This window comes from Neoarius graeffei, chromosome 11, assembly GCF_027579695.1.
Source record: "Neoarius graeffei isolate fNeoGra1 chromosome 11, fNeoGra1.pri, whole genome shotgun sequence".
Lineage (NCBI taxonomy): Eukaryota > Metazoa > Chordata > Actinopteri > Siluriformes > Ariidae > Neoarius > Neoarius graeffei.
Window position 1 is genome coordinate 24,715,749 of NC_083579.1, and position 26,388 is coordinate 24,742,136.

At 41.8% G+C, this 26,388-nt stretch overlaps 1 protein-coding gene across 1 annotated transcript; it reads left to right on the plus strand.

Moving 5' to 3' along the window:
- Nucleotides 1-26,043, plus strand: rtraf (RNA transcription, translation and transport factor). Its single transcript, XM_060932917.1, has 8 exons — nt 1-177; nt 7,963-8,087; nt 14,466-14,565; nt 18,459-18,542; nt 23,994-24,082; nt 24,163-24,231; nt 24,527-24,575; nt 25,537-26,043. Exons 1-8 carry the CDS (start codon nt 117-119, stop codon nt 25,689-25,691), a joined length of 732 nt encoding a protein of 243 aa, XP_060788900.1. The 5' UTR covers nt 1-116; the 3' UTR covers nt 25,692-26,043.
- Nucleotides 26,044-26,388: the final 345 nt, after the last annotated feature.

The following is a 26,388-nucleotide window of genomic DNA, read 5'->3' on the forward strand; positions in this document are numbered from 1 at the left end:
TTTCACTAATGTGGCTCGCTTCACACTGCTCCAGTGTAATTCCTACGTAGCCACATATAACAGCTTTGTTGTGGAGTGTTAAAAATCTTTTCTGATATTGTTTGGTGGGAAATAAGATGTTCCGTAGGAAGCTTACGGCTTTAGATTATCACAATCCTTCGGGTTTTGATTACACAGGTAAGAATTTTAATAAAATAATAAGGATACCGATGGGCTGGTGTGTAAGTCCGTGATCCATTGAATAGGTTTCTAAAACGGTCAAAATGTCGAAAGTGCGAATTTGAATCACTGAACTCGGGAGTTTAATAAATTATACAATTTATTCGAGGGATTATACACAGCTCAGCTTAATTAACTATTTTCAGTCTTATGAATGTCTTTTTTCTGTATGTGATATTGTACATTTATACTACAGCGCTGGTGAATTCTCCAATGTGCAGCAGGTCGGAATGTAGTTCCGGCTGAAACATAAATCATAGGTTTATATCAATGCGCTCGCTCGAATATATTGGTGTTACTATAGTAACGGCTCATTCACAGGCCTTGTGTCTGAAATCGCTCACTCGTTCCCTACTTCCTATATAGGGAATTACTATATAGAGGATTATATAGTGAGCTCATTGGTAAAATGGAAACCGCTTTCAGACACTAGTCCGTCGCGCTGGTATTTACGTCATTACTGTCGCACAATTAAAACGTGCCATGTCAGCCGGCTGGTGGGTTTTCAAAAATAATAAATACATATTACACTGAGCGCATTTCCCACATTAATCAATACAAAGTACCTGCATCTTTCAGTTTTTTTAAAATCAAGGCTGAATACTTCTTTGCCGCTGCCTTTTATTAAATCAAATTTGAGACTTTTTTAAATTTCATTTCTTTCAGCGCGACCACAATGCATGATGGGATATATTGCTTAGTTAGTGACCATTGGTTGTACACTACTTTTCATGATGCATTGTGGGATACTTTGAGTGCACTATATAGGGTGTAATAATCTTCACTATCGTTTTGGACAGCACTACAAAATGGCGTCCTCACTATATAGTGAGTAGGGAGCGATTTCGGACACAGGGAGGGAATTATGTGGTGACACATAATCTAAACCTAATACTAAACAGATCTCAAAATTTAAATATCGTGAAAAAGTTCAATATTTTCCGTCAGCTATTCAAGAAAGTGAAAATTTAATGTTCTAAACTCATTACATGTAAACTAAAATGTTGTTTCAAGAATTTTTCTATTTTATTTTGACAATTATGGCCTACAGTGCAAAAAAAAATCTCAAAATATTAGAATATTTCATTTTGAGTTTGAGTAAAACACTATAAATACCGTGTATCTCTCGGTCTTGTTCGTTACACACAACCACAATCATGGGGAAAACTGCTGACTTGACCGTTTTCCAGAAGACGATCATCAGACACTTGTACAGGAAGGGACAGAGCAGGCTATACTTCCTTAGGAGGCTGCGGCCCTTTAATATCTGCAGGAAACTCCTGTGGATGTTCTATCAGTCTGTGGTTGCCAGTGTCCTGTTTTACATTGTGGTGTGCTGGGGGGGCAGCATATCCAAGAAGGACACAAACAGGCTGGACAAACTGATCAGGTGGGCCGGCTCTGTGGTCGGCATGAAGCTGGACTCTCTGGTGACGGTGGCAGAGAAGAGGTCTATGGACAAACTACTGAACATCATGGACGATGCCAGTCACTCTCTGCACACTGTCATCAGCAACCAGAGGAGCCTGTTCAGTGACAGAATGCTCCTTCCCAAGTGCAGGATGAACAGACTCAAAAACTCCTTTGTCCCTCATGCCATCAGACTGTACAACTCCTCTCTTGGGGGGGGGTGTAACAGGAGGACAGAGGACGGGAAGGAGCAGTAGCCTAGCCTAACAATAAGCAATACTGGGCAATGTGCAATATAAAGTGCAATATCTCTCCTGCTGCCCCCCCTTTTTTCTCCCCCCCTTCCCCATATCTTATTCTTTTTATATTTGTATATGTAAATAACTTATTTTAATTTATCTAGAAGTTTTTCTCTATTTCTTTTCTCTGTTTATCTGTAATGATGCTGCTGGAATCTTAATTTCCCTGAGGGAACCCTCCCAAAGGGATCAATAAAGTTTTATCTAATCTAATCAACACCCTCCACGAGGAGGGTAAGCCACAGAAGGTCATTGCTGAAAAGGCTGGCTGGAAAAGGTGCACAAAGCAACAGGGATGACCACAGCCTTGAGAGGATTGTCAAGAAAAGTCAATTCAAGAATTTGGGAGAGCTTTACAAGGAATGGACTGAGACCGGTGTCAGTGCATCATGAGCCACCCCAAACAGATGCCTTCACAAAAGGGGCTACAACTGTCGTATTCCTAATATCAAGCCACTCGTGAATCAGAGAGAATGTCAGAAGCGTCTTACCTGGGTTAAGGAGAAAAAGAACTGGGGGCCTCATTTATAAAACTTTGCGCAGGATTTATGCCAGAAGATGGCGTGCGCACAAAACTCAATGTGCGTACGCACAGAAATATTCTGATTTATAAAGCCGTGCGCACGCACGTTCCACGCCAATTTCCCTTTATAAATCACAATCCACTCTAAGTTTGCGGCACCTGTGCGTACCTCAAGACACACCCACAATTGCCTATAAATATTCAGCGAAACGCCCTTAATGAATATTGATATCTGTGGACAACATGCCCAAAACAGAAGGAAAGACAAAGAAGCGCAACTTCACAGACTGTGAAGTTGAAGTGCTAGTAGATGAAGTGGAGCAGCGTCGAGCTCTTTTGTTTGGAGGCCATAATAGGGGAGTTACAAATGCGAAAAAAACATGTGAATGGTAGCATGTGGCTGATGCGGTCAATTCTGTAGCTTCACAAGGCCATACTATGGCAGAGGTAAAAAAAAAAAAAAAGGTCCGACATAAAGGTGGACGCCAAGAAGAGGATCGCGGCACACCGCCAAAGTGTCCGTGCAACGGGCGGGGGGAAGGGGGAGCCGGAGCTCACCCCACTGGATCAAAAACTGGCTGGCATTATAGGGGAAACCCTCCTGAGTGGAGTTGTGTGTGAGGAGGAGGGTGACACTGATGCTGGGCCACATGAACCAGCCGAGGACTCGGGTATGTAATTTTTTTTTTGGTTGTGTATCAAGGAACCACCTCACATTGCACGTGTGCCCCCTTGTTTGAAATGGGTGTGAAATTAATTGAAACGAGTCTTCATCCAGAAAAAGTATTTTATTAACAAAAAAATTCCCTCGCAGTTGCTGGGTGTGCCACTGAGGCCAGCAGTGTGTCGGCTGCGGCAGCGGAGGTCCCAAGGACATCCACGGCCTCCGATGCATGTGCATCCATGCCGAAACCAGCCACCAGCGCCCGTATCCTAACAGATGCAGGTGCAGCGGGAACATGTGGATGCCGTCCGCGAGGTCGCCCGGGAGTTAAAAGAAATAAAAAATGAGTTGTCTGCATTAAATGCCAGCATTAAAGAATTTCTTAAAAAGTAATCATTTGTTTCCATCCCTAATTATTTACAAGCGGCGCATCACCTCCTCGCGCTGGCGCACGGCTCCTGCGTTTGGGTGGAATGCCTGGGGATAGGGATCGGGGTCGAGATCAAGGTTGACCTCTTCAGCTTGCAAAGGCACATTTTGTAGCTGTGCCACATTGTGCAGCACAGCACAGGCCCTAACAATCCTACAGACCTTTTCGGGTCTGTAACATAGCGCTCCCCCCGTGGCATCCAGACAACGCCATCTGCCCTTCAGGAGCCCGATGGTGTGCTCCACAACAGCGCGCGCCTGGCTGTGGCGCAGGTTGTAAGTGGTCTCCTCAGGCGTTTGGGGGTTCATAAATGGCGTGAGCAGCCACCGTTTCAGCGGATACCCACTGTCACCTACAACATAACTGAATGAGTAAAGGGTTGAATATTTAGAAATGGTCTAAGAATGGTTACAAATACTTTCAGGATTTACACATTAATCACCCGCACCCAGACAAGTGCACAAAATTAAGGATTATAAATGTTAAGTCAGTCACGTCTTTGATGCACGATGTTATGTTTGTGTTAAACTTCGATTATTGAACCAATTTCGGGTCGTTCTCCCCGTTTCCTCCTGAGGTCACATTTTCCGTGTTTCCCTTTTTTGTGTGCATACGCATGGGTCAGAGCTTGCATGGAGGTGCGCACATTTTACCGTCAAGTTCACTTTTTATAAATACCGAAGCTTGCGTAGAATGTGGTGTGTGCATTCTTTTGTGCGTACGCATCGTTTATAAATGAGGCCCCTGGACTGTTGCTCAGTGGTCCAAAGTCCTCTTTTCAGATGAAAGTAAATTTTATATTTTATTTGGAAATCAAGGTCCTAGAGTCTGGAGGAAGAGTGGAGAGGCACAGAATCCAGGGTGTTTGAAGTCCAGTGTGAAGTTTCCACAGTCTGATGATTTGGGGTGCCATGTCATCTGCTGGTGTTGGTCCACTGTGTTTTATCAAGTTCAAAGTCAGTGCAGCTGTCTACCAGGAGATTTTAGAGCACTTCCTGCTTCCATCTGCTGACAAGCTTTGTGGAGATGCTGATTTCGTTTTCCAGCAGGACTTAGCACTTGCCCACAGTGCCAAAACTATGATGTCACTGATCATCTTCTGGACAACTGTCAAGTCAGTAGTCTTCCCCATGATTGTAATTGCGTGTACTGAAATAGACTGAGGGATACACGGGATTTATACTGTTTTACTCAAACTCGAAATGAAATATTTTATTTTGAGATCCTGAATTTCTGATTTTCATGAGCTATAAGCCATAATCATCAAAATTAAGACAAAGGCTTGAAATATTTCACCTGATGTGGAATATATGAAAGTTTGTAATTTTGAATTAAATTACAAAAAAAAAAAACTTGTTCACAATTTTCTGACTGTTTGAGATGTACTTGTATAACAGTCAGTAGGTTTTTCCACGACGGGAAAGTCTTCAGACTTTACAGAGAACTTGGTGCTTTCTGTTTCTCTGAAATGTGACAAGCTGTTTTGTGTGTTTGTGGGTAGTTTCATTCATTTATTTTATTTTTGTCTCCTTAATCAAGGAGTGTTTTATCCTTGCGCTGTCCAATGGATATAAAAGTCAGTACACTCCTATTAAAATTGTAGGGTTTTGTGATGTAAAAAGTAAGGCCAAGAGAAATCGTCAGATCGTTTTCCACTTTTAACGTCATACAGCAACCAAGTAAATTCAGGTGAAACACGAGCAGAAATGTTTTAGGGGAAAGAAAAACATTAAAAGAGCTGGAGGAATATATGAGCAGTACTGCTCATTAACGCCATGTGATAGCGTTCTCTTGTATTCTGGGCTATGGGGTAGGGTGGCTAAATTGGCTCTTTTTCTCACAGAGGGAATCCAAGCATGCCTAAATCATTCCAAACCATGCGCCAAAATATGTTCTGGCTTGATGACATCAAGGCAGAAATTTTTGGGCATAATTGTAAAAGATATGTTTGGCACAAAAAGAAGACAGGCTATGACCCAAAGAAACATGGCGGTGGCAGCAGCATCATACTATGGTGCTGCTTCTCTTCAGCTGGGACTGGGGCTGTAGTATTCCAGTGACCAGTATATTTTGGCACAAAATCTGTAGGTCTCTGTTAGACATCTGAAGATGAAGAAACGCATCACCATCCAGCCCAATAACAAGCCAAAACACAAATCCAAATCAACAAAGGTCTTGGAAGATGAAGTAATGACAGGAATAAACTTGCATTCTGTGTTACAATGTATAAAAGAACATTTTCTTTATATCCCACCTTGTTTTATTCCTTATGCATTCTTTTAGCCAATTACTACATTTTATAAGGCAGCAATTACGTATACGTTTCATATGAACAAATTTTATTTTTTTTGCTGCAGTTATGAATAAACAGGTAGCTCATACTTTACTCACTCAGGAGGATATTATAGACAATACACTGTCACAGGATAGACAAGTCTGAAATTTTGTCTGTCTATCCAAAGTTCAGCCCATCTGAATGATGGGCCAAAGGCCTGGAACAATACAGTCTGGGGCCTACATTCGGGCCCCAGAAGCTGAAGGGCTTTAGATGCCTGGAGATGGCTTCTCAGCTATTTCCAGGCACATTTTTGTGCTCTTCAAAGGCCAAATTACACTCGACATTAGTTGCTAATCACACTACGAAATGAATATAATTTCCAAGAAAATGTCAGATTTAAAAAAAAATGCTTAAAGTTCTACCCAAGAAAACAGTAGCGCACACAGGTCAGTTCCATGTCTCGGAAAAAGTATGGGGGGGCAAGGATGTTCCAGTTGGTTATAACTTACTGGTACTCATATATAGGTATTATAATAACACTCATGAAACATTATGCAAGAGTCTATCTGATGCAAGTGCCAAGGTGCGCAGGTGTGATACTTGCATGAAATTAGTACAAAAATTAATGTAGAGAGAAATATGCCAAATTATTATGGCATGTTACAAAAAAATAAAATAAAAATCTGAGTCCTCAGTTCCAATTTACAAGTCCGAATGCAGTTAATGCATGAGTCCAAGTCCGATTCATCAGTGCTCAAGTCCAAGTCAAGTCACGAGTCCTTAAAATTAGGGCATGAGTCGCACTTGAGTCAGAGTCCTGAACTCGAGTACTACAAGCCTGCCATGTTACGACACATATATTCGCCCAGTGTAACATTTGGAAGACAATTAGAAGTAGATTAGACCCATATCTTTACAATTTTTTTGTGGGCCATCCAGTTTTATGCTTTTGAAATACAGACAGACACATTCAAATTATTTTTATCAGCCATCCAGTCCAGTGCTTTTGAAATACAGACGGACAAATGTGAAAATTACCAGTCAGTGTCTGCCAGTCTGGCCTTATTTTCCACATTGATTTATATATAAATACGTATGCATGTGTGTTGTTTGCACTTTGTTCTAGTTTTCCCTTTCTTATTTTTTAAAACCTAAATAAGTTAAGTTAAAGTCCTTCCCACGCCGTGTGACGCATTGGGCGGCGCCGATCTCCGTTTCCGCAGCCCTCGGCCTCTCGCCTATTACATAGCTAGGGTTACAGTGGGGAGCTAGTCCTCTGGTAACCACGGGAGTTTAACTCCCCACTCACATCTGTATTGCAGCAATGCCTTGCCAGATGGTAGTAGGTACCATTTTTATGATGGTCTTTGGTATGACCCAACCGTGAATAGAACTCCCGATCAAGAGGCAGACACTAGGCTACTAGCCAGTTTTTTAAACTTATATTTAACAATTATTCACCAAAGGTGAAGTGAAGATCAGTGAATAATAGTTGAGGCGAAGTGGAGGTTATTATTCACTGAGGCAGATAATTGTTTTAGTAGAAATATACAGGTGATTTTATTTAAAAAAAAAAAGTATTTCAAACTTCAAAAGCGGAATGCAAATGTAATAAAGGCGCAGCGCAGACTTATCAGTGCCGAGTCACACAAAATACTTTTTGAAATCGATGAAATAAATCACAGTTCCACCTTACCTTCGAATAGTTTTAGACCAAACTTTTAGGAACAGCATTTTCTTTCACCATTTGTAGTTCTTCCTCACTTACGCTGACAAAGCTAATGGCTGCCATTTTGCCGAGTCGCTTGAAGTGATTATCGAGAAATTGGTCGAGAGATTCGGACCATCAGCACACATGATTTTCTATAATCATCTTCGTATTTATACTAATTTAAATTACTGTAACAGTCCATCACTATGTTTAGCTCACTATTTGTTTGGTTTGAATTCTGCCTCATTTGTAATTTGCTTAGGATAAAAACTATTTCCATGAGTAAATATAAAATCTGAAGACTCAATTATTAACTCTCCTGAAAAAGCAGACTACATGATTTGTCAAGGTTAGATCAAATTTTCAGATTGGTCTTTGTTTGTTTGTGTGGGTGTAATGAATTCTTTTTTTCCTCCTGTCTCATTCAGATGAAACGGAGTTCAGAAACTTCATCGTTTGGCTGGAGGATCAGAAAATCAGACATTATAAAATCGAGGATCGTGGAAACCTCAGGAACATCTCAAGCGCTGAGTGGCCAAAGTCCTTTGAAAAGGTGATTTATTTTTTTTTTTTAATTTTTTTTAAACAACTTGCATAATCTGTGTAGAGTTTGCACCAAGTAGTGGGAAAAACAAACAGCATCCAATACCTTGTTGATGAGATGATGGTGATGAGAGGTCAGACTGGTTTCAGTTGACAGGAAGGCAACAGTACCGGTCACCCTTTACAACCGTAGTGAGCAGAAAAGCATCAGGACACATAACATATCAAACCTTGAAGCGGATGAGCTACAACATCAGAAGACATCAAGCTCCACTTCTGTCACCCAGGAACAGCAATCTGAGGCTACAATGGGAATAGTTTCTCTGAAATCAGACAGTTGTAGATTGGAAAAAGATCGGGTGATGTTCTTCGAATTTTTAACTGTCCAGAAACACTTCAGTTATTTTAAATATTTATTGTTTGCATGTTTATACTGTTAAATAAACTCAATGAGTTTATTAGCCAAAAAAAAAGCTAGTTCATATTCCTAGTCATAAATTTAGCTATTTGTAACCATTTTATCAGTACTTTTTAGACAGACGATAGACCTGACTGACTGTGGTCTGGACGCAGGCCCAGCAAAGTACAGCCAGGTCCATAAGTATTTGGACAGTGACAGTTTCCATATTCTTGCCTCCGTACACAGCTACAGTGGATTGGAAATGAAGGACTCAAGATGTGATTGAAGTGTAGACTTTCAACCTTCATTCAAGGGGTTTACAGAGATGCCAACATACACAATGTGGGCGTAGCAGCTATAGATTTGAAGCACAATTACGGTGCTACATGTAGACCTGAAATATAATACGTTTTTCAACCGGTTTTGCCCATGTATCAAACAAATCAATGTATTTTCGGTGTTCGGACTGTTGCGCGTCATTGTTTACATTGATTCTGATCATTCCGGGAATTTCCGTATCGTTATGTTAGCTGACTGGCTAAGAGGTGATCTAGTTCATGTTCTTGGCCAATCACAGTGCGTGTTAAATGCAGTGCTCAGAAACGCAAAGTAGTGATGCGTGGTCGTCTTCCTGGAAGCAAAGTGTCTTCGTCAGTCGGGTTCCAGAACTGTAACTTTCAATTTCTCTTACAAATTAGTGTTGGGTGTGAAATGAAGACAGCGCATGGATTGTGAATGACGGAGTCTCCACCTAAAAAGAGGAGGCTATGTGAGCAGCGATTTCTAGCTGAGTACGCAGCTGAGTGGCCATGTATTGCACAGTCGAAACAGGACCATCACCATGCCTACTGTACTCTGTGTAGGTGCGATTTCAGCATGCGACATGGGGGGGAGGAGCGATGTGTAAGGTAATGCTGTCTCCAATGCAGAGTGCAAGCGAGTGTTCAGTCTTGTAACCAAAAATAAGATGGAGTTCAAGCCAAACATGAAGATCGAGACTCTGAGCAGCCTGGTCACACACAAGATTGCCAACGGTTTAGTGTGCCCCCACTAGTCATACAACAGAAGTACACTGAAGAAAGCAAAGTCAGCTACATACAACAAATTATCTAAGTAACTTCAGCATGTTCAGTTTAATTTAATGTTGTATGAATGGGCATCTTTCAGGATTGACTTTATTAAGTTAAGTCCAGTATTAGACTGATGCACAGTCCAGGAAGTAAATATTTAAGTATTAATTTTGGTGTTATTGAAAGACCTATACTTTTTTATTTTTATTTTTTGTCTCTTACTCTGGGTTTTGCTATTGATCATGATGAAACTACTGAAACATTATTACAGTACAAGCTCAGTTATCTGAACATCCTCTTAGTTAGCCAGACTTTTTCTCCAGAGAGTTTGGATAATTGAGCTTGTACTGTACAGTAAACCCTGCGTGCATTTTCCTCAAAAACTAGCTCAAAATGACCTGGATTGCATCCCTGAGCTTCCCTGAAATCAAGACCCCCAGCCTAATAGGAACCTTGCTTCATCTTGCTGTGCTCGGAAATGCTACTCTTTTTCGTTTATCAATGTTGACATCTTTGGGTTTAATAAAAATATCACATTAACTGTTTCGGAATTACAGAAATTTTTCACACAGGCTTAAAAAGTAACCGGACAATTAACTGATAAGCGGTTTCCTGGCCAGTTATCGCTTGTTTCCTTGTTATTTCATGACCGAGTAAGGAGCTTAAAAAGTGTTGAATTTGTATTTGGCAGCTGTTCATGGGAACTCTGAATATATGCGGTCCAAAGAAGTGTTAGTGCAAGAAAAGGAGGCTATCATTAGGTTGGAAAAAACACCTGTCGGAGAGGGAGAGAGTGAGTGGAAGCTTGAAGAGTGGCCAAGTCAACAATTTGGTACATTCTTAAGAGATATGCAGAACCTTTTTATTTTTAAATAAACTTAAGAAGAAACCTTTATTTGCCACATGCACACTTCAAGCACAGTGAAATTCATCCTCTGCATTTAACCCATCTGAAGCAGTGAGCACACGCACCCAGAGTAGTGGGCAGCCCGGGGAGCAGTCAGGGGTCAGGTACCTTGCTCAAGGGCACCTCAGCCCAAGGCCGCCCCACGTCAACCTAATTGCATGTCTTTGGATTGTGGGGGAAACCGGAGCACCCGGAGGAAACCCACGCAGACACAGGGAGAACATGCAAACTCCACACAGAAAGGCCCTCGCCGGCTGCTGGGTTCGAACCCAGAACCTTCTTGCTGTGAGGCGACCATGCTAACCACTGTGCCACCCAAATTTCTGAGTGGATAGTATCTCCACCCTTGACTCTTGTATGCTGCATGAATGGGAATTTAAAAAAAATAAAATTGAGAGTTAAAATCGACCGCAAAGTTGGCGTTTGAGCTGCCCAGCTGAGCCAGACAGCCCTGAGTGTGTGACGTCACAGCAGGAACCGGTTTTAAGGCCGAGGCCTTTGACAGCTATAGGCCAAAGTTATATAAATAAAAACTAGTGCTGTCAAGCGATTAAAATATTTAATCGCGATTAATATCGCGACTGTCATAGTTAACTTGCGATTAATCGCAATTTAATCGCACATTTTTGTCACATGAAAAAACATTGTAATTCTCTTATCAGCATAAAAAAAGTGAATGGGCTTGCTCAGCGTTCAAACTACGGGGGTACTCGGGGGATCCGAGATCCCCTGAAACAGACATGAGATCCCTTGAAAACATGATTTGGGAAATGCTGGGGGGTCTCTAAAATATTGGCAAAATGATGTTTATTGACATAGCAATCGTGTGTAACGGGAAGCATTTGCATATCCGAAGTGAGCGCGCGATGGAGATCCGCGCTCTTGAGACAAGCGCAAGCACCCCCCCCCCAAGGGAAAAAAGGGACCCCCCCGAAAATATCGGCATAGGTCGAACACTGGTTGTACCAATGTTTTTTTTTTTTTTTTTTTTTTTATTGCAGAGCATAACACGTCTTGTCACAGCCACTGCAAAGTGGGGCTGGAGCCGCCGATGGGAAAACGAAACCTAAGCCGAGCACCGTGGCTCTTCGCGGGAGGGCAGAGGACTCTGGCTGTGCGGGGCGTGGCATCATGTCACAGAGCGTTAATCTCGCGATAAAAAAATTATCGCCATTAAAATTGAGTCACGTTAACTCGTTAATAACGCGACATTTTTGACAGCACTAATAAAAACTTATGGCGAAAGTAAGAAATACCGTTACCGACTTGCTCAACTAAGACTGATTTGACTTCACTGATTGTGGGTTGACTCTCCTTAAAACAGGGTTGGTGTTATAACTTATGCAATATACATGTACATGCATGCATTTTCACTGATAAAATGTAAAAGGCTAATTAGATGAACTGAGACAATCACATTCTGAAGCAAATTAAATATCTTCTACCGGTAACTTAAACACACAAGTTACATGTATTAATCTAAATGCAGGTAAACAACGTGTTTTTGTTGTTTTATATCCAAACGAGAGTCAGAGCTTACCCGGCTGTGTTCTCGCTTCTTGAAGGCCGATCTTGTGGCAGATTGTTTTGAAACAATGTGACTTTCACTTGTTCGTTCAGTTCTCTGTTCATTCGCTTCTTCCACGTAAGGGCGAGATGGCAGCAATATCCAGCAGAGAAATCAGGCGGCTGGTCCACTCATTCTCCATTTTCTCCATACGGAGTACTCCGCCATTACTGCTCGGCTCAGGCAGTTACTAAAACCCGGGACGGAACGGGACATCACCGGTTTTAGCAACAACCGTGGGGAGCTCACTGCCCAAGCAATATGTCCCGTCCCATTCCGTCCCGGGTTTTACCAACAGCACTCGGCTCACGCTCCGGGAGAACTGGTGAAACTGAACTTGCTTTCCTTTTTAAAATAAATAAATGTTTTCCTTGTAGTTTTATTTAATCGTTGGTACTGCACCCTCTTTCAATACGGGCTTATAGCCAATGCTCCTCAACAGATCTGAGGTTTCATACGAGTCTTCAGTAAAATGTGCAGAGCAGAGGAGAGACCACTTCGTAGCTGCCCAATGTGCTCGTGAACAACTCGCAAAACGTGTCCAAATCTTTGTAGTTTGAACATTCTTGGGCCATGAATACAACGTAAATCCATCTTCTGTCGTGTTGCTGGCACATTTACATGGCATGGCGATAAATTAGCTCAAAATAGAGGATTGGAGTTGCAGTCAGCTCTGTGTTTTGGTATAGCGGAAATGGTGATGAGACAGATAGACTTCCTGCTGTGACGTTACGGACGTCAAGGTCGGTCACTCACTCAGACCGCTACCTATATGAATCACTTTAATCATAAAAATTACTATATTAGATTTGTTAAAGCTTAAAACTATTCCTGTGCCATTCTTGAGGTCTCAAGTAATTTATAAACGAAAGTGAGCCCATGGTTCTGCGTATATGCTTTTAAAAGGAAAGAATATACTGGCGAGCTCAGGAAGACAACTAAAGTGGAATTCCTTTATTTATTCTGCTAAAATTTGAGGTCAGTTGAACGAGAATTGGTAAAATTATTAGATTGTGAAATGTCAAATTTTTTGAAACACCCTGTATATTTTGTTAAACCATGTGATGTAGAGGTGAAAGTCTATAATAGCATCTTGATTTTATTTCCGATCCACTGTGGTGGTGTACGGAGGCAAAATTCCAAAAGTTGTCACTGTCCAAATATTTGTGGACCTGATTGTATTTCAGTGACTTGAAAAGTACTGTAACAGAACTGATCATGTAAATTTTTAGTTTGATAAAAATCATGGACTTGATAAACTGGTCTCTTCACGCAATTGACACAGTTTTCTTGACAAGAAGCCTGGGTTCGGGGGAACCGGCCTGTCCTGCCGGAACGTTCGCAGCTGGCTACACGATGGACGTGTGGGAGAGGTGGCGGGTCGTGTGCCTGGCGGTTCTTTCTGTGGAGGACATTGAAGACATCTACCTATTCGGAACCGTGATTACAGGACTTTTGCTGATTGGATTAGGCATTGCCCTGGTTTATCGAGGAAATCAGAAAACAGTGACAGCTGTCCAAAGCCCCATAAAGCTGCCCGACATGATTGAAGCGGTGGGCAGAGCTGTCGGCACTCAGACTGTGGCTATTCAGAACTTGAACTGCAACATGGATAACATCATGGAGAAGCTTTTGGCTTTGCAAAGGAAAATGGATCGATTCGGAGACCAGAATGGACAGACAGAGTAGTCATGTAAAAGAATGCGTCTACTCACCCCAAGACCAAACAGTCCCAATCTTATCTGCTTTCGGCTCCCTCAGACTGCACTGGCCTTGGCCAAGGCCGTTGCTGGGACAACAACAACTCCCCCTGAAGATCACTGCAGTGAGACGCTCTTGTATTCCTTCCCTGACTTCCCACGGTCTCCACTTTTACCCCCAGTGTGACAAGTGGGTAAGCGCCGTCATCGGCTGCAGGACCGAACTGCTTGTTTGCGCTGGGTTACCTATACCTCTGCCCCTCCCCCCCCTTACCCCCCTCCCATGATTGCCCCCTCCCTCACCCCCTTCCCCCTCGAGTCCTGAGTTTTCATGTTGTAAAGTGTACCATGTTGTTTTGTGCTTATGTGCTGAGGTGTTTTTTTTTTAATGTTCCCACACTGTACTCCCCACAGGAGCATAGTGTGGGTTTTTTTTTCTCCTCCCCTCATGTTACTCTGTGTTTTTCATCCCTGTCTTCCTGTCCTGTCTACTCCCCCTGTGTCAGTTGTATGTATGGATGTATATATGTACGGACGGGTTGACGGCCAATTTCGCTGGTACTTGTGACTGACAAAGGATTCATTAATTCATTCATTCATTAATGTAACTCATCGAAAAAGGTATGGATACTATCTGATTAGTGAAGGGACGAGATGGCTTGTTGGGGGGGGGGGGGGGGTGTTTAAAATTGAATTGATTGTTTTCAGATTACTCATCTGAATGTGTGTGTGTGTTCTGTTTAGTACCTACGAGACGTGAGCTGCCCATTCAGTGTTCAGGAAACGTGCGAGGCCATCGACTGGCTGCTGGGCCTCGCAGTTCGGTTTGAATATGGCGACAATGGTATGTTTTTTTTTTTTTTTTTTTCTCTTTTTTTAAAATTATTTAATTAAGAAAGTAACCAAATAAGACTCTACAATATCGCTAGTCCTACAGTTGCAGTCAGATGTTTACATACAGGGACATGAATGCCATGGCAATAGGCTCTTTGCAACTAGAGGTCACGTGCTTGGATGCCACATAGCAACACCATACTAGAGAGCAGCTTTCAGGTAAACAAAAACCTCAACAAACAATTTACTGTGGCGACACTTATTACAGCGCATCAATGGCTCTTCGATCACTTTATTTTGTTCGTTTTTTATTCACTGAGAAGTGATCTTTTTAGACAGCAAGAATCACACTGCTATGACAACAGGATTGTTTACCCTAAAAAAAACAAAGTTTTAGATAACACGTGTTCTCTTGCCGAGTGAGATTTAAACTTCATAAACATGAAGGCTGTTGATTTGCAGATTTTGTCGCCAGTCAAAATCACATGCTTACAGAATTTCTGATTAGGTTTTTAGAATTAGAAGCCTTTATTTGTCTCAGATACACACAGCTGATAAGGGGGAAAGAGCTGAGAGGAGGAGGGAAGCCAAGCTTCGTGTTATCGCGGTGACTTGTTTGTTTACATCAAGATGTAGCCAAACCTTTCAAAAACAACTATACACCTTAAACTTTTATTATGGAGCTGCTTTGAGCTGTTAGAATGAAAAGAAATGCTTTTACAAGGTTTTTTTTTTCCCTTTTTTATTTATTTATTTATTTATTTAGTGTACATACCTTGCGAAGTCACCATCTTGTTTGGCCGTGAAGATCCAAATGCCATCTGTTAATCAATGCCTTCGCGATAAAATCTTTATTTTTTTCCCCTGTAAAAATGAGTCTGAATTATACTTTTTTTGACAATTCTTCTAGAAAAGGAAAGAGGTTAAGCACTACAAACTACTGAAACTTTTTTGTTTTTGACCTTGTTGAGGTTTTTGTTTACCTGAAAGCTTGTTCTCCAGTATGCCATTGCGATGTGGCATCCAAACACATGACCTCTCGCTGCAAAGAGCTTATATTGTGATTTTCTTTCAACTTTTTTTTTTTTTTGTGGTAGAATGTTATACCATCTCTAATAAAAAAAAAAAAATGAACAAAAAGAATTTGCCATACAAGTTTTAATTTATTTAGGGTTTTCTGTAATCAACACAGGGTTAAAACTTTACATACACCCACTTAGATTATTAATTCAGTGGTGCTGAAAGTTTTTCAAAATATCTTAACATACCAAGGCCTCTTAAGTTCCGGTCAGTGATCATGATTGACTTCAGCTGGTAAGTTCTCTGTGTCCAACATAAAAAGGGTTTGTTTGATGCTCACTGGTTTGACCAACATACAGTATAATGGGAAAGTTCATGCGCAGATCCTCTTTCTCAGATCATATTTACACACTCGGGAATGTCTCCTGGAGTTATTTCTAAACGACTGCAGATTCCAAGATCATCACTTCAAACAATTGTACATGAGTACAAATTATTGGGAGTTTTAGCCGTTTTGCCAAGCTACTTTGCAGGAAGAAGACCAAAACTGACACCCTCAGCTGAGAGGAAATTGGTTTAGATGGTCAGGAACCACCCAGGCACAGGCCTTTCATGAACCGGAAGCTGCTGAAACACTGTCTACAGTCAAGCAAGATTTACATTGCAATGGACTGAGAGGCTGCCAAAGAAGCCCCTGCTCCAAAATCTACACCTTCAACCTTAAAGTTTGCAGTGGCCCACAGGGACAAAGAAAAAGCCTTCTGGAGGAAAGTTTTATGGTCAGACTCAAACCTTGAGTTGTTTGGTGACAATGACCAGAGGTAAAGAGAAACATTGTACCAACTGTTAAACATGGTGGTGGCAGCATCATGCTCTGGAGCTGTTTAGCTGCCAGTGGAACGGATGCATTGCGTAAAGTGGATGGAATAATGGAGGAGGAAGACTGTCTCAGAATTCTTCAGCATAACCTTAAACCATCAAAAACTTGGACACGATTGGGTGTTCCAATAGGACAGTGACCCCAAACACACATACACAGATTGTGGAGGATAAAGCCAAATAACAATTAAGCTTAAAACGAGTCCTGACCTCAACCCTTTCAAAAATATATGGACTGTGCTTAAAAGTCAGGTCTGTGCCAGGAGACGCACAAATTTAACTGTTCTCTACCAATTCTGCCAAGAAGAGTGGACAAATATCTAACCAGCATTCTGCTAGAAGCTTGTTGATTTGCTACCAAAAAGCATCTAGTCAAGGTGAAACTCGTTAAGGGACACGACCAAATATTAGCTGTGCTGTGTGTATAATTTTGACCTTGTGTTGAGTTTCAGAAATATCAAAAAATTAAAATATCTGCACCAAATCCTTGTTTTGTTTTTCTAATAAAGATGTTGTACAATCATTCTTCCACAGTAAAGGCACAGTTCAAAGCGATCGCTGAAAGCCCAGTATTACCATGGCATTCATGTGCATGATGAGTCTGTAAACCTGACTGTAACTAACTGTATGTGGGAAATAACTGATCAGTGTGTGAGGAGTTTAAAGTGCGTATTCTGGACCAATTTCGTGGGTTTTTATGTATGTATGTATTTATTTATTTTATTTATTTTTATATGAAAGTATGTCCCTTTTACACATTCATTCAGAAGGGTAATTTTGCACAAGGCCATCTGTCTACAGCAGAAAAAAATAAAATAAAACGCGTCTGGAAAAATCCCAAGAGTCTGGAGCCAGATTCGTGACGTTATCTGCGGAAGCGCCAGCAGGCTGCGCGAGCTTTGCACGGTTTCAGTGCACAGCCTGTGTAGACCAAGCGCTCCCGTGTCTCCCTCATTGTCCGGTCTTTTGGGAAACGATGAGAGCTAATCTCATCAAGATTGGTGTTGCTACACCCTCCTACGATACATCTGTTAACTATTTTAATAATTACGCGATAACGAAGAAATTTGCAGAAAACCACCAGGTCGTTTTCTCATAAACAAACCAGCGCTGACGTAGGATTCAGAAGGAGGCGTCCTGCAGATGACGCCACGAAAATCGGTGTTTGCTGGGAAATTCAAATGCCAAGTTTTTTCAGAGGTGGACCAATTCGCCTCAAATGGCTTGATTTCAACTGAAATATTCTGGTATTGCGCAAGGTAAAAAAGTCGCAGAGGATGCAGAATGTTACAGATATTTGACCAAAGTGTAATATAAAATAGGAGAATTACACTGATCTTGCTCCTGAATTTACCTGTGATATGCACTTTAAGTTTTATCAGTAAATGTACAGACCACTAGATGGCAGCGTTGCCTTAGATTTTCTCTGCATAAACACATTTTTTTTTCCCTTCCCCCTTTTTAAAAACACGCTCATCTCACAACTTAGAAGTGTGAATCACCTGTACAAAAGGAGTGTAAATGTCCTTACACATTGGTCCTTACTCATGTAGAAGCGAGTGCAGGTTTGGGTGCACAGAACAATGTCTGAAAATAAGTGGACGCAGGCTTTAATTATTTATTGCTTCTTCTTACACTTATAATCTACCATTTGGCTTTTGTTTGTTTATTTTATTGAAAAAGATCTTGTTAGGTCTAGTGCACGCTCTAAGTTGTGCTCCTGAAATCTACACTGACTTTGACTCGTCCCACTGAGTCCCTCATCTAACAGACTTTGTTCGATTCACAGTCATTTTAAACTAAACATGTTCCTCATATAAAGTTTAAATCACTGGGTTTAGGGTGGATTTGTGGTTTTACTGTGTGCCAAATGGCACTGATTCAGGAGGGAAGTTCATTTCTAAGATAACACAGCAGTAACTGGAGACCTGCTGGGCTTTTTATTTTGGGATTTTGTTTTGTTTTCCACATTGTGTGCTCATATGAAGTTTTTGTCCTTGACAGTGGAGAAGTACAGAAACTGCACACCTGCAGCAGAGGTGAACAATGCGACACAAAAACCAGCAGACCCTCTCATTAACCTGGACAGTGAGTGCTTCATCTTAGCTCTCTCTAATAATAGTCTTAACCTTCTCTCTCTCTCTCTCTCTCTCTCTCTCTCTCTCTGAGACTCAAAGTTTGGATGCTGTCTGTTTTTTTGTTTTCTCTCAATTCAAATCAATTTAAGAAAGCTTTATTGGCATCAACATTACAGCAAGATTATGGCCAAAGCCACTATATATATGTTGTAATCATCCACCCATCCATTATCTATACAGTTTATCCATCAGGGTCGTAGGGGAAGCTGGAGCCAATGAAACTCCAGATAAGTGGTAAGATGCATCCTGGGCAGGTTGCTAACACCGAGACGAACAGCCACACACACCTATGGGTGATTTTTAGAGTAGCCAGTTGACTAAATCTTTCCATCTTTGCACTGTGGGAGGAAACCGGAGCACCTGGAGAACTCCACACAGAAAGGCTGCCGTCAGCCACAAGGTTCGAACTTGGGCTTTAGTACTCGAGTGTTCTACTGATTATTCCATCGAGTAATCAGATAAGAAATGCCTTTGCTTCATGCGAGTGTGATAGTAAATATACGAAAGAGAAAACAAGACAGGTCTCTTAAAATGAACAATGAATTGATTTCCTGTTCAGAAAGATCAACATTTTTGTTGCTTAAATTGCATGCAACGATCTCTGTTGAATTAAACTCGTTTAAGTGCCGTATTACATTCTGGGTTTCAAAGACACCATTTTCAAAATGCAAAAACAAATAAATAATTTCAGCTTGCTTTAAAAAGGGGTGTGTGTGTGTCTCTCTCTCACTCACTCTCTCACACACACACACACACACAGTGGTGTGAAAGTGTTTGCCCCCTTCCTGATTTGATTTTTTTTGTGTGTTTGTGTCGCACTTAAATGTTCCAGATCATTAAACAAATTGAAATATTAGACAAAGATAACACAAGTAAACACAAAATGCAGTTTTTAAATGAAGGTTTTTATTATTAAGGGGGGAAAAAAAATCCAAACCTACATGACCCTGTGTGAAAGTGATTCCCCCCCCCCCCAATAAATTAACTGTGGTTTATCACATCTTTGGAAAGCTGAGTTCAATTTCTCTAGCCACACCCAGGCCTGATTACTGCCACACCTGTTCTCAATCAAGATATCACTTAAATAGGACCTGCCCGACAACGTGAAGTAGAGCAAAAGATCCTCAAAAGCTAGACATCATGCTGCGATCCAAAGAAATTCAGGAGCAAATGAGAAACCAAGTAATTGAGATCTATCAGTCTGGAAAAGGTTATAAAGCCATTTCTAAAGCTTTGGGACTCCAGCGACCACAGTGAGAGCCATTATCCACTAATGGCGACAACATGGAACAGTGGTGAACCTTCCCAGGAGTGGCCGGCCGACCAAAATTACCCCAAGAGTGCAGCGACGACTCATCCAAGAGGTCACAAAAGACCCCACAACAACATCCAAAGAACTGCAGGCCTCACTTGCCTCAGTTAAGGTCAGTGTTCATGACTCCACCATAAGAAAGAGACTGGGCAAAAATGGTCTGCATGGCAGAGTTCCAAGATGAAAACGACTGCTGAGCAAAAAGAACATAAAGGCTCGTCTCAGTTTTGCCAGAAAACATCTTGATGATCCCCAAGACCTTTGGGAAAATACTCTGTGGGCTGATGAGACAAAAGTTGAACTTTTTGGAAGGTATATGTCCCATTACATCTGGCGTAAAAGTAACACAGCATTTCAGAAAAGGAACATCATACCAACAGTAAAATATGGTGGCGGTAGTGTGATGGTCTGGGGCTGTTTTGCTGCTTCAGGACCTGGAAGACTTGCTGTGTTAAATGGAACCATGAATTCTGCTGTCTACCAAAAAATCCTGAAGGAGAATATCCGGCCATCTGTTCTTAACCTCAAGCTGAAGCGCAAGTCCACCTCTGAATGGCTTAAGAAAAACAAAATGAAGACTTTGGAGTGGCCTAGTCAAAGTCCTGACCTGAATCCGATTGAGATGCTGTGGCATGACCTTAAAAAGGCGGTTCATGCTTGAAAACCCTCCAATGTGGCTGAATTACAACAATTCTGCAAAGATGAGTGGGCCAAAATTCCTCCACAGTGCTGTAAAAGACCTCATTGCCAGTTATCGCAAATGCTTGATTGCAGTTATTGCTGCTAAGGGTGGCCCAACCAGTTATTAGGTTTAGGGGGCAATCACTTTTTCACACAGGGTCATGTAGGTTTGGATTTTTTCCCCCTTAAAATGCAGGTTTTAAATGAAGGTTTTTGTGTTCTCTTTGTGTAATATTTAAATTTGTTTGATCTGAAGCATTTAAGTGTGACAAGCATGCAAAAAAGTAAGAAATCAGGAAGGGGCAACAAACCCCCCCACGTTTGTGTGTGTGTAATATACACACAATGCACAACTAGGGTAATAATAAAGCATTGCCTTTTAAGTTGTGTAACTTAACATTCAGAACTACAGGTTTCATCCTTGCAACAGCTGAGGCATAACGTAAGCCTTTTCTTGGAAGGCTTTGTGGCATTTGTAGGAGGCAAAAACGAGTGGCCAAGAAGATTGGCGCAAGAATCCACACATACAATTTCATCGTTTGTTTTTCTGAGTGAATTTTACAAAGTCAACATTTAATGAATGTTATGAGTACATGTCTTTTAAATGTTTCTTTACATTGTTTGTGTGTCGTAATAATGTGACCTGAAGTTCAGGCTTTCACGCGTTGACTGCAGCATTTTATTGTCTGATTATTTTCTTGAACAAAACTTGGCGAACTTCAGGACATCATAACCAGCCACAGTATTGATTTTGCATTCTTCAGTAGCCTTTAAATACAGCCTTTTAATTAATGTACATTGTTTACTAGCTTTCATCTCCACTACCAATCATATTGATTCGTGTTTAACATTAAATGTTAGCTTGTGTCGGGTCAACGGAGCCTCGCTCACAACATGAAAAGAAATATGCGGTGCCATCCACAAGTGTTGGCACCCCTTATAAAGAGTAGTTGGGGGGGGATCCACCTTTTGGTGAAGTCGCTTTATCTCGCACTGAGAAAATGGGAACAATCAAACCTTTAATTGAAATATATTTATTCAGAGAAAAACTAAATTTTCAACTAAAACACGTGCCACAATTATTGGCTCTCCACACTTAATACTTTTGTACAACCTCCCTTTGATAGTAAAACAGCATTGAGTCTCATAAGAATTCATCAGGTTAGAGATATAGAGCAGGGCATCTAAGACAGTTCCTCTTCCTTGTGGTGACGTCGGCTGCAACCTAGCAATCGTACCCTATTACGAGTAAAAATTGGCTTCAACTGTGGTGTAGTGTAATTGGCAGCACGGTGGTGTAGTGGTTAGCACTGTCTCCTCACAACAAGAAGGTCCGGGTTCGAGCCCAGCGGCCAATGGGGGCCTTTCTGTGTGGAGTTTGCATGTTCTCCCCGTGTCTGCATGGGTTTCCTCCAGGTGCTCCGGTTTCCCCCACAGTTCAAAAGACATGCAGTTAGGTTAACCTAGGACGGCCTTGGGCTGAAGTGCCCGAGAGTGGCGGCGTGTACGTATGCAGCGGCTTTGCTTTCCTGTGATGAACTAAATTTTGTTGTACATTTGTGCAGTGACAATAAAGGCATTCTGTTCTATAAAACTTGGGGGGGAGGGGGAATTACAGCCCGCTAGATGGCAGTTGGGCTGCGGCCCAGTCGTTGAGATATACAGTACCACTTAAACCAGTGCATGGCTAGCTTTGTCGTCTTTATCGTGTGGATAATTTATGCATCATCATGAGTTCAGGAGGGCGGCACGGTGGTGTAGTGGTTAGCGCTGTCGCCTCACAGCAAGAAGGTCCGGGTTCGAGCCCCGTGGCCGGCGAGGGCCTTTCTGTGCGGAGTTTGCATGTTCTCCCTGTGTCCGCGTGGGTTTCCTCCGGGTGCTCCGGTTTCCCCCACAGTCCAAAGACATGCAGGTTAGGTTAACTGGTGACTCTAAATTGACCGTAGGTGTGAATGTGAGTGTGAATGGTTGTCTGTGTCTATGTGTCAGCCCTGTGATGACCTGGCGACTTGTCCAGGGTGTACCCCGCCTTTCGCCCGTAGTCAGCTGGGATGGGCTCCAGCTTGCCTGCGACCCTGTAGAAGGATAAAGCGGCTAGAGATGATGAGATGAGTTCAGGAGTGTTTAGTTTTCCAAGCGTGTAACTGAACTTTGATCATTTTCACAGCTGTCTCTACTCCATCGGTAGTTGGGTTTGTACATTTTCTGGGGGTTTGTGCAAATTTTGGGTGTCTGTTGCCTGTGATTTGACCCTGATCAGAGAGTGGTGTCAGTGGTATGACTGTGAAGGCCAAGAAAGGTCAAGGTCAAATCTCTCATGGCATAGTCCACAGTGCTCCTGCCAAGAGCTGAGCTGTCAGCGTACCGCACAAGGGAGTTCCCCCATAGCCCCTCGTTGATAACGCACAAACCCAGGCTTCAGCAGAGCTGTAGCAGTTCTTTTCCAGGTGCATTTGTCAACTTGTAGTTCTGTCTGTGGGAATAAATGGGGAAACCTCCAGTTATAATATCACCGCCTTGTGTGCTGACAAAGTCAAGTCCATCCCCATGCCACGGAGTGTGAAAGTGGCTGATTTTCTCTCTCCAGGTCAGAGAAGGTGTCCTCATTGTGTTTCACAGAAAAACATGAAAAGATTTCATTTAGTCTCTCAACTTTAGTTTTGTTGATTTTTGCATTTTAAAAAGAGAGAATCTCTTTTGTAACTGTACTGTTTTGAATTAAGTAACGGGGTGAAATTCAGAGTGAACTTTTTTTTTAATTTTTATTTATTTTTTTAAGGTCATGGTTAAGTTTCTGTCGTTTTAACTTGTGGCTGGTACCTTTTTACCATGATCCAATGCCCATTAGACTGAGCATCTATTGAATATCTGTCTGAGTTCAGTGCTGCAAGGCGTCCTGTTCCACCAAGTGCTTGAGGAAAGGTGATCGTACCTGGCCAAGGTATTATTATGGGGAAGTACAAGTCGAGTTCCTGGTCCAGGGTTCTAATGGGGTCTCCTCTGCCTACCTGGTTGTGGTGGATAGTATGTGAGAAGTGATGTGCTCTATCTGGAGGTGTTGCGGTATAGCTTGTTGACCGAGGGATATTTGGGTTTCCTCTGTCTGTTAACAGATGGACAAGAGGCATATTCTCTCTCTCTCTCTCTCTCTCTCTCTCTCTCTCTCTCTCTCTCTCCTTTCTTTTATAGTAACTGCTAAATCACTGGGATGGATGGATCGATTTTTGGGCATTCAATACATCAGTCTCATACTGCTACACAAGTCTAATATTTGTGATTGTCTGTGAAATTTTAATTTTATTAATTGGGTATCGGTGACACAATTGCTGTTGGTCTAGCTCTAATATTGGATCCCTAAAACTGAACCTGCATTTGTTATTTAAATGACTGTGTGCTTGTTTCCACCAGGCAACAGTCCTGATTTTAAGGCTGGAGTCATGGCCCTGGCGAACCTTCTCAAAATTCAGAGACATGATGACTACCTGGTGATGCTCAAGGTGAGGATTAAATAAATTCCCAAGCTTATTTGTATTCCAATTTAAACTGTTTTATTGTCTCATTGTTCTTTATCTAATAGGCCATTAGGATCCTCGTCCAGGAACGCTTGACCGCCGATGCCATTGCAAAAGCCAGCAAGTCAAAAGAGGTCTGTGAGTAAAACCCAGGGCAGGATGGCCAACAGTTTGCTCTTAGTAGGGCAACAAAGTGGAGAAATGGTTCTGATTTTCAGCTCCATGTAGAGTAAATAACGATCCTGAGTGTAGTTTTTATTTACACACACTGCTGGAGCTTAGCAGTTGTGAAATGTAATATTCTTTCACTAGTATATCAGATCACAGTAAATCGGCGTGCAGGTGTACCGTCATATTAATGGTGTGGTGAAATTATAATTTTATTTTTGTTTATTTAATAATCTGCTTCTTTGTTGCTTGCTTGTTTAGGGTTTGCCAGTTGCTTTGGACAAGCACATCCTTGGCTTTGACACTGGAGGTATGTCGAATATATTTAGATTATTCTGTTATGAATCAGGTTTCCTCCGGGTGCTCCGGTTTCCCCCACAGTCCAAAGACATGCAGGTTAGGTTAACTGGTGACTCTAAATTGACCGTAGGTGTGAATGTGAGTGTGAATGGTTGTCTGTGTCAGCCCTGTGATGACCTGGCGACTTGTCCAGGGTGTACCCTGCCTTTCGCCCGTAGTCAGCTGGGATAGGCTCCAGCTTGCCTGCGACCCTGTAGAAGGATAAAGCGGCTAGAGATAATGAGATGAATGTTATGAATCACATGTGGACAGACTCCATATTTAACTCCCCAGGAACTGTCATGTCACGGGTCATTCATTGATTTGACAGTGTATTGTGATATTTAGCACACAGTATTCGATCATGGGAAAACTTGCTCACTGCTTCTTCATGCAAGTTTCATGGCCGCCTGCTGTTTTTCTGAAGGCAGGTGAGAACGCAGGAGTCCGACTCAGGAGCAGAACAAAGTAACCGGTTCACTTCTAAATGAACTTGAGTGTGGTTCAGTTGCAGTTGGATTGAAACGAACATAGTGTGTGTGTGTGTGTGTGTGTGTGTGTGTGTGTGTTTCAGGTTGCTGTATATAGTGTTACTCTGAGATAATTAAAGGTAAAAGAAGAGAAGAGTAGTCTTTAAGATCCAGTTATGTACCTTAAATCATTTTTAATGGTACGCTACAGTGACATTACCTTGTAGTAGATGCACGTTAAAGGAACAAAGAATGTATCCTTGAGGGCACCACAGCAGTGAAATATATTTATCCAATTTAATATTTTTTTCTTTTATGAGAGAGTACTGAAGCAAATAACACACAAAAAGAAACATAAGTATCGTTTGCACAACAAAAATAGAGAGCGAGAGGAAAAACATTCCCGACTGTGTGACGTATGTTAAACCTGATGGTTAATGGTGGACATTTCTTTGCCCCTAGATGCCACTCTGAATGAAGCGGCTCGTATCCTTCGGCTCCTGCACATCGAGGAGCTGCGTGAGCTCCAGACAAGAATCAACGAGGCCATAGTGGCTGTGCAGGCCATCATCGCCGACCCAAAGACCGATCACCGTCTCGGCAAAGTGGGCAGATGATCACACACACTGTCGACAGTGTGTAATGGAATGGGACGATTGGTGTTTTAAGTGTGACATGGTTGTGGATAAATGAAGTTGAAAACTGAAGATGTTTGTGTTGCCCTTTAGACATAAAAGCTTTGGACTTGTGGATAAGATTTGAGTTGTGCCATCACACAGTAAATTAACAGTTTGTCCTTTTCTTCAAAGCACTGTGTGTTCCCTGTAACACATTTTGGAATGGAAGAAGTGGCTTATGGACAGCAAGTGTTTTTTTTTGTGAGAGAGACTTGCTTTTTCTTTCAATGGGGGGGAAAAAAAGAGAACTGCAAAGGCATGTGTGCATACATATAAATTACACTAATGCAAAGATTGGTTGTTCATTGTCTTTTGTTTTTTAGATCTGCAGAGACAAAAATACTTGAATGCACCATAAATGTGGTTTTGCCCTGGCAGTAACTCGAGCTCAGTGTTGTTCAACTCCCAAATCCAGCTGTGCCAAATAGTCCAGTCCAGTTCAGTTCGTTAAAGCAGCAGTTCAGCCAAAAGCAAAATGGAGCCCATTTCCTCTTTACTTCAGATGTAGTTTATTGATCATGACATGCTTAGTGTCTGATGTTTTAGAAGTACAAGCAAGGGAATTCGTAGCTACTAATTTAGCATAGTGCAATCTGTAAGTCTAAATGATCACGCACTGACCTCAAGATTCAAAACC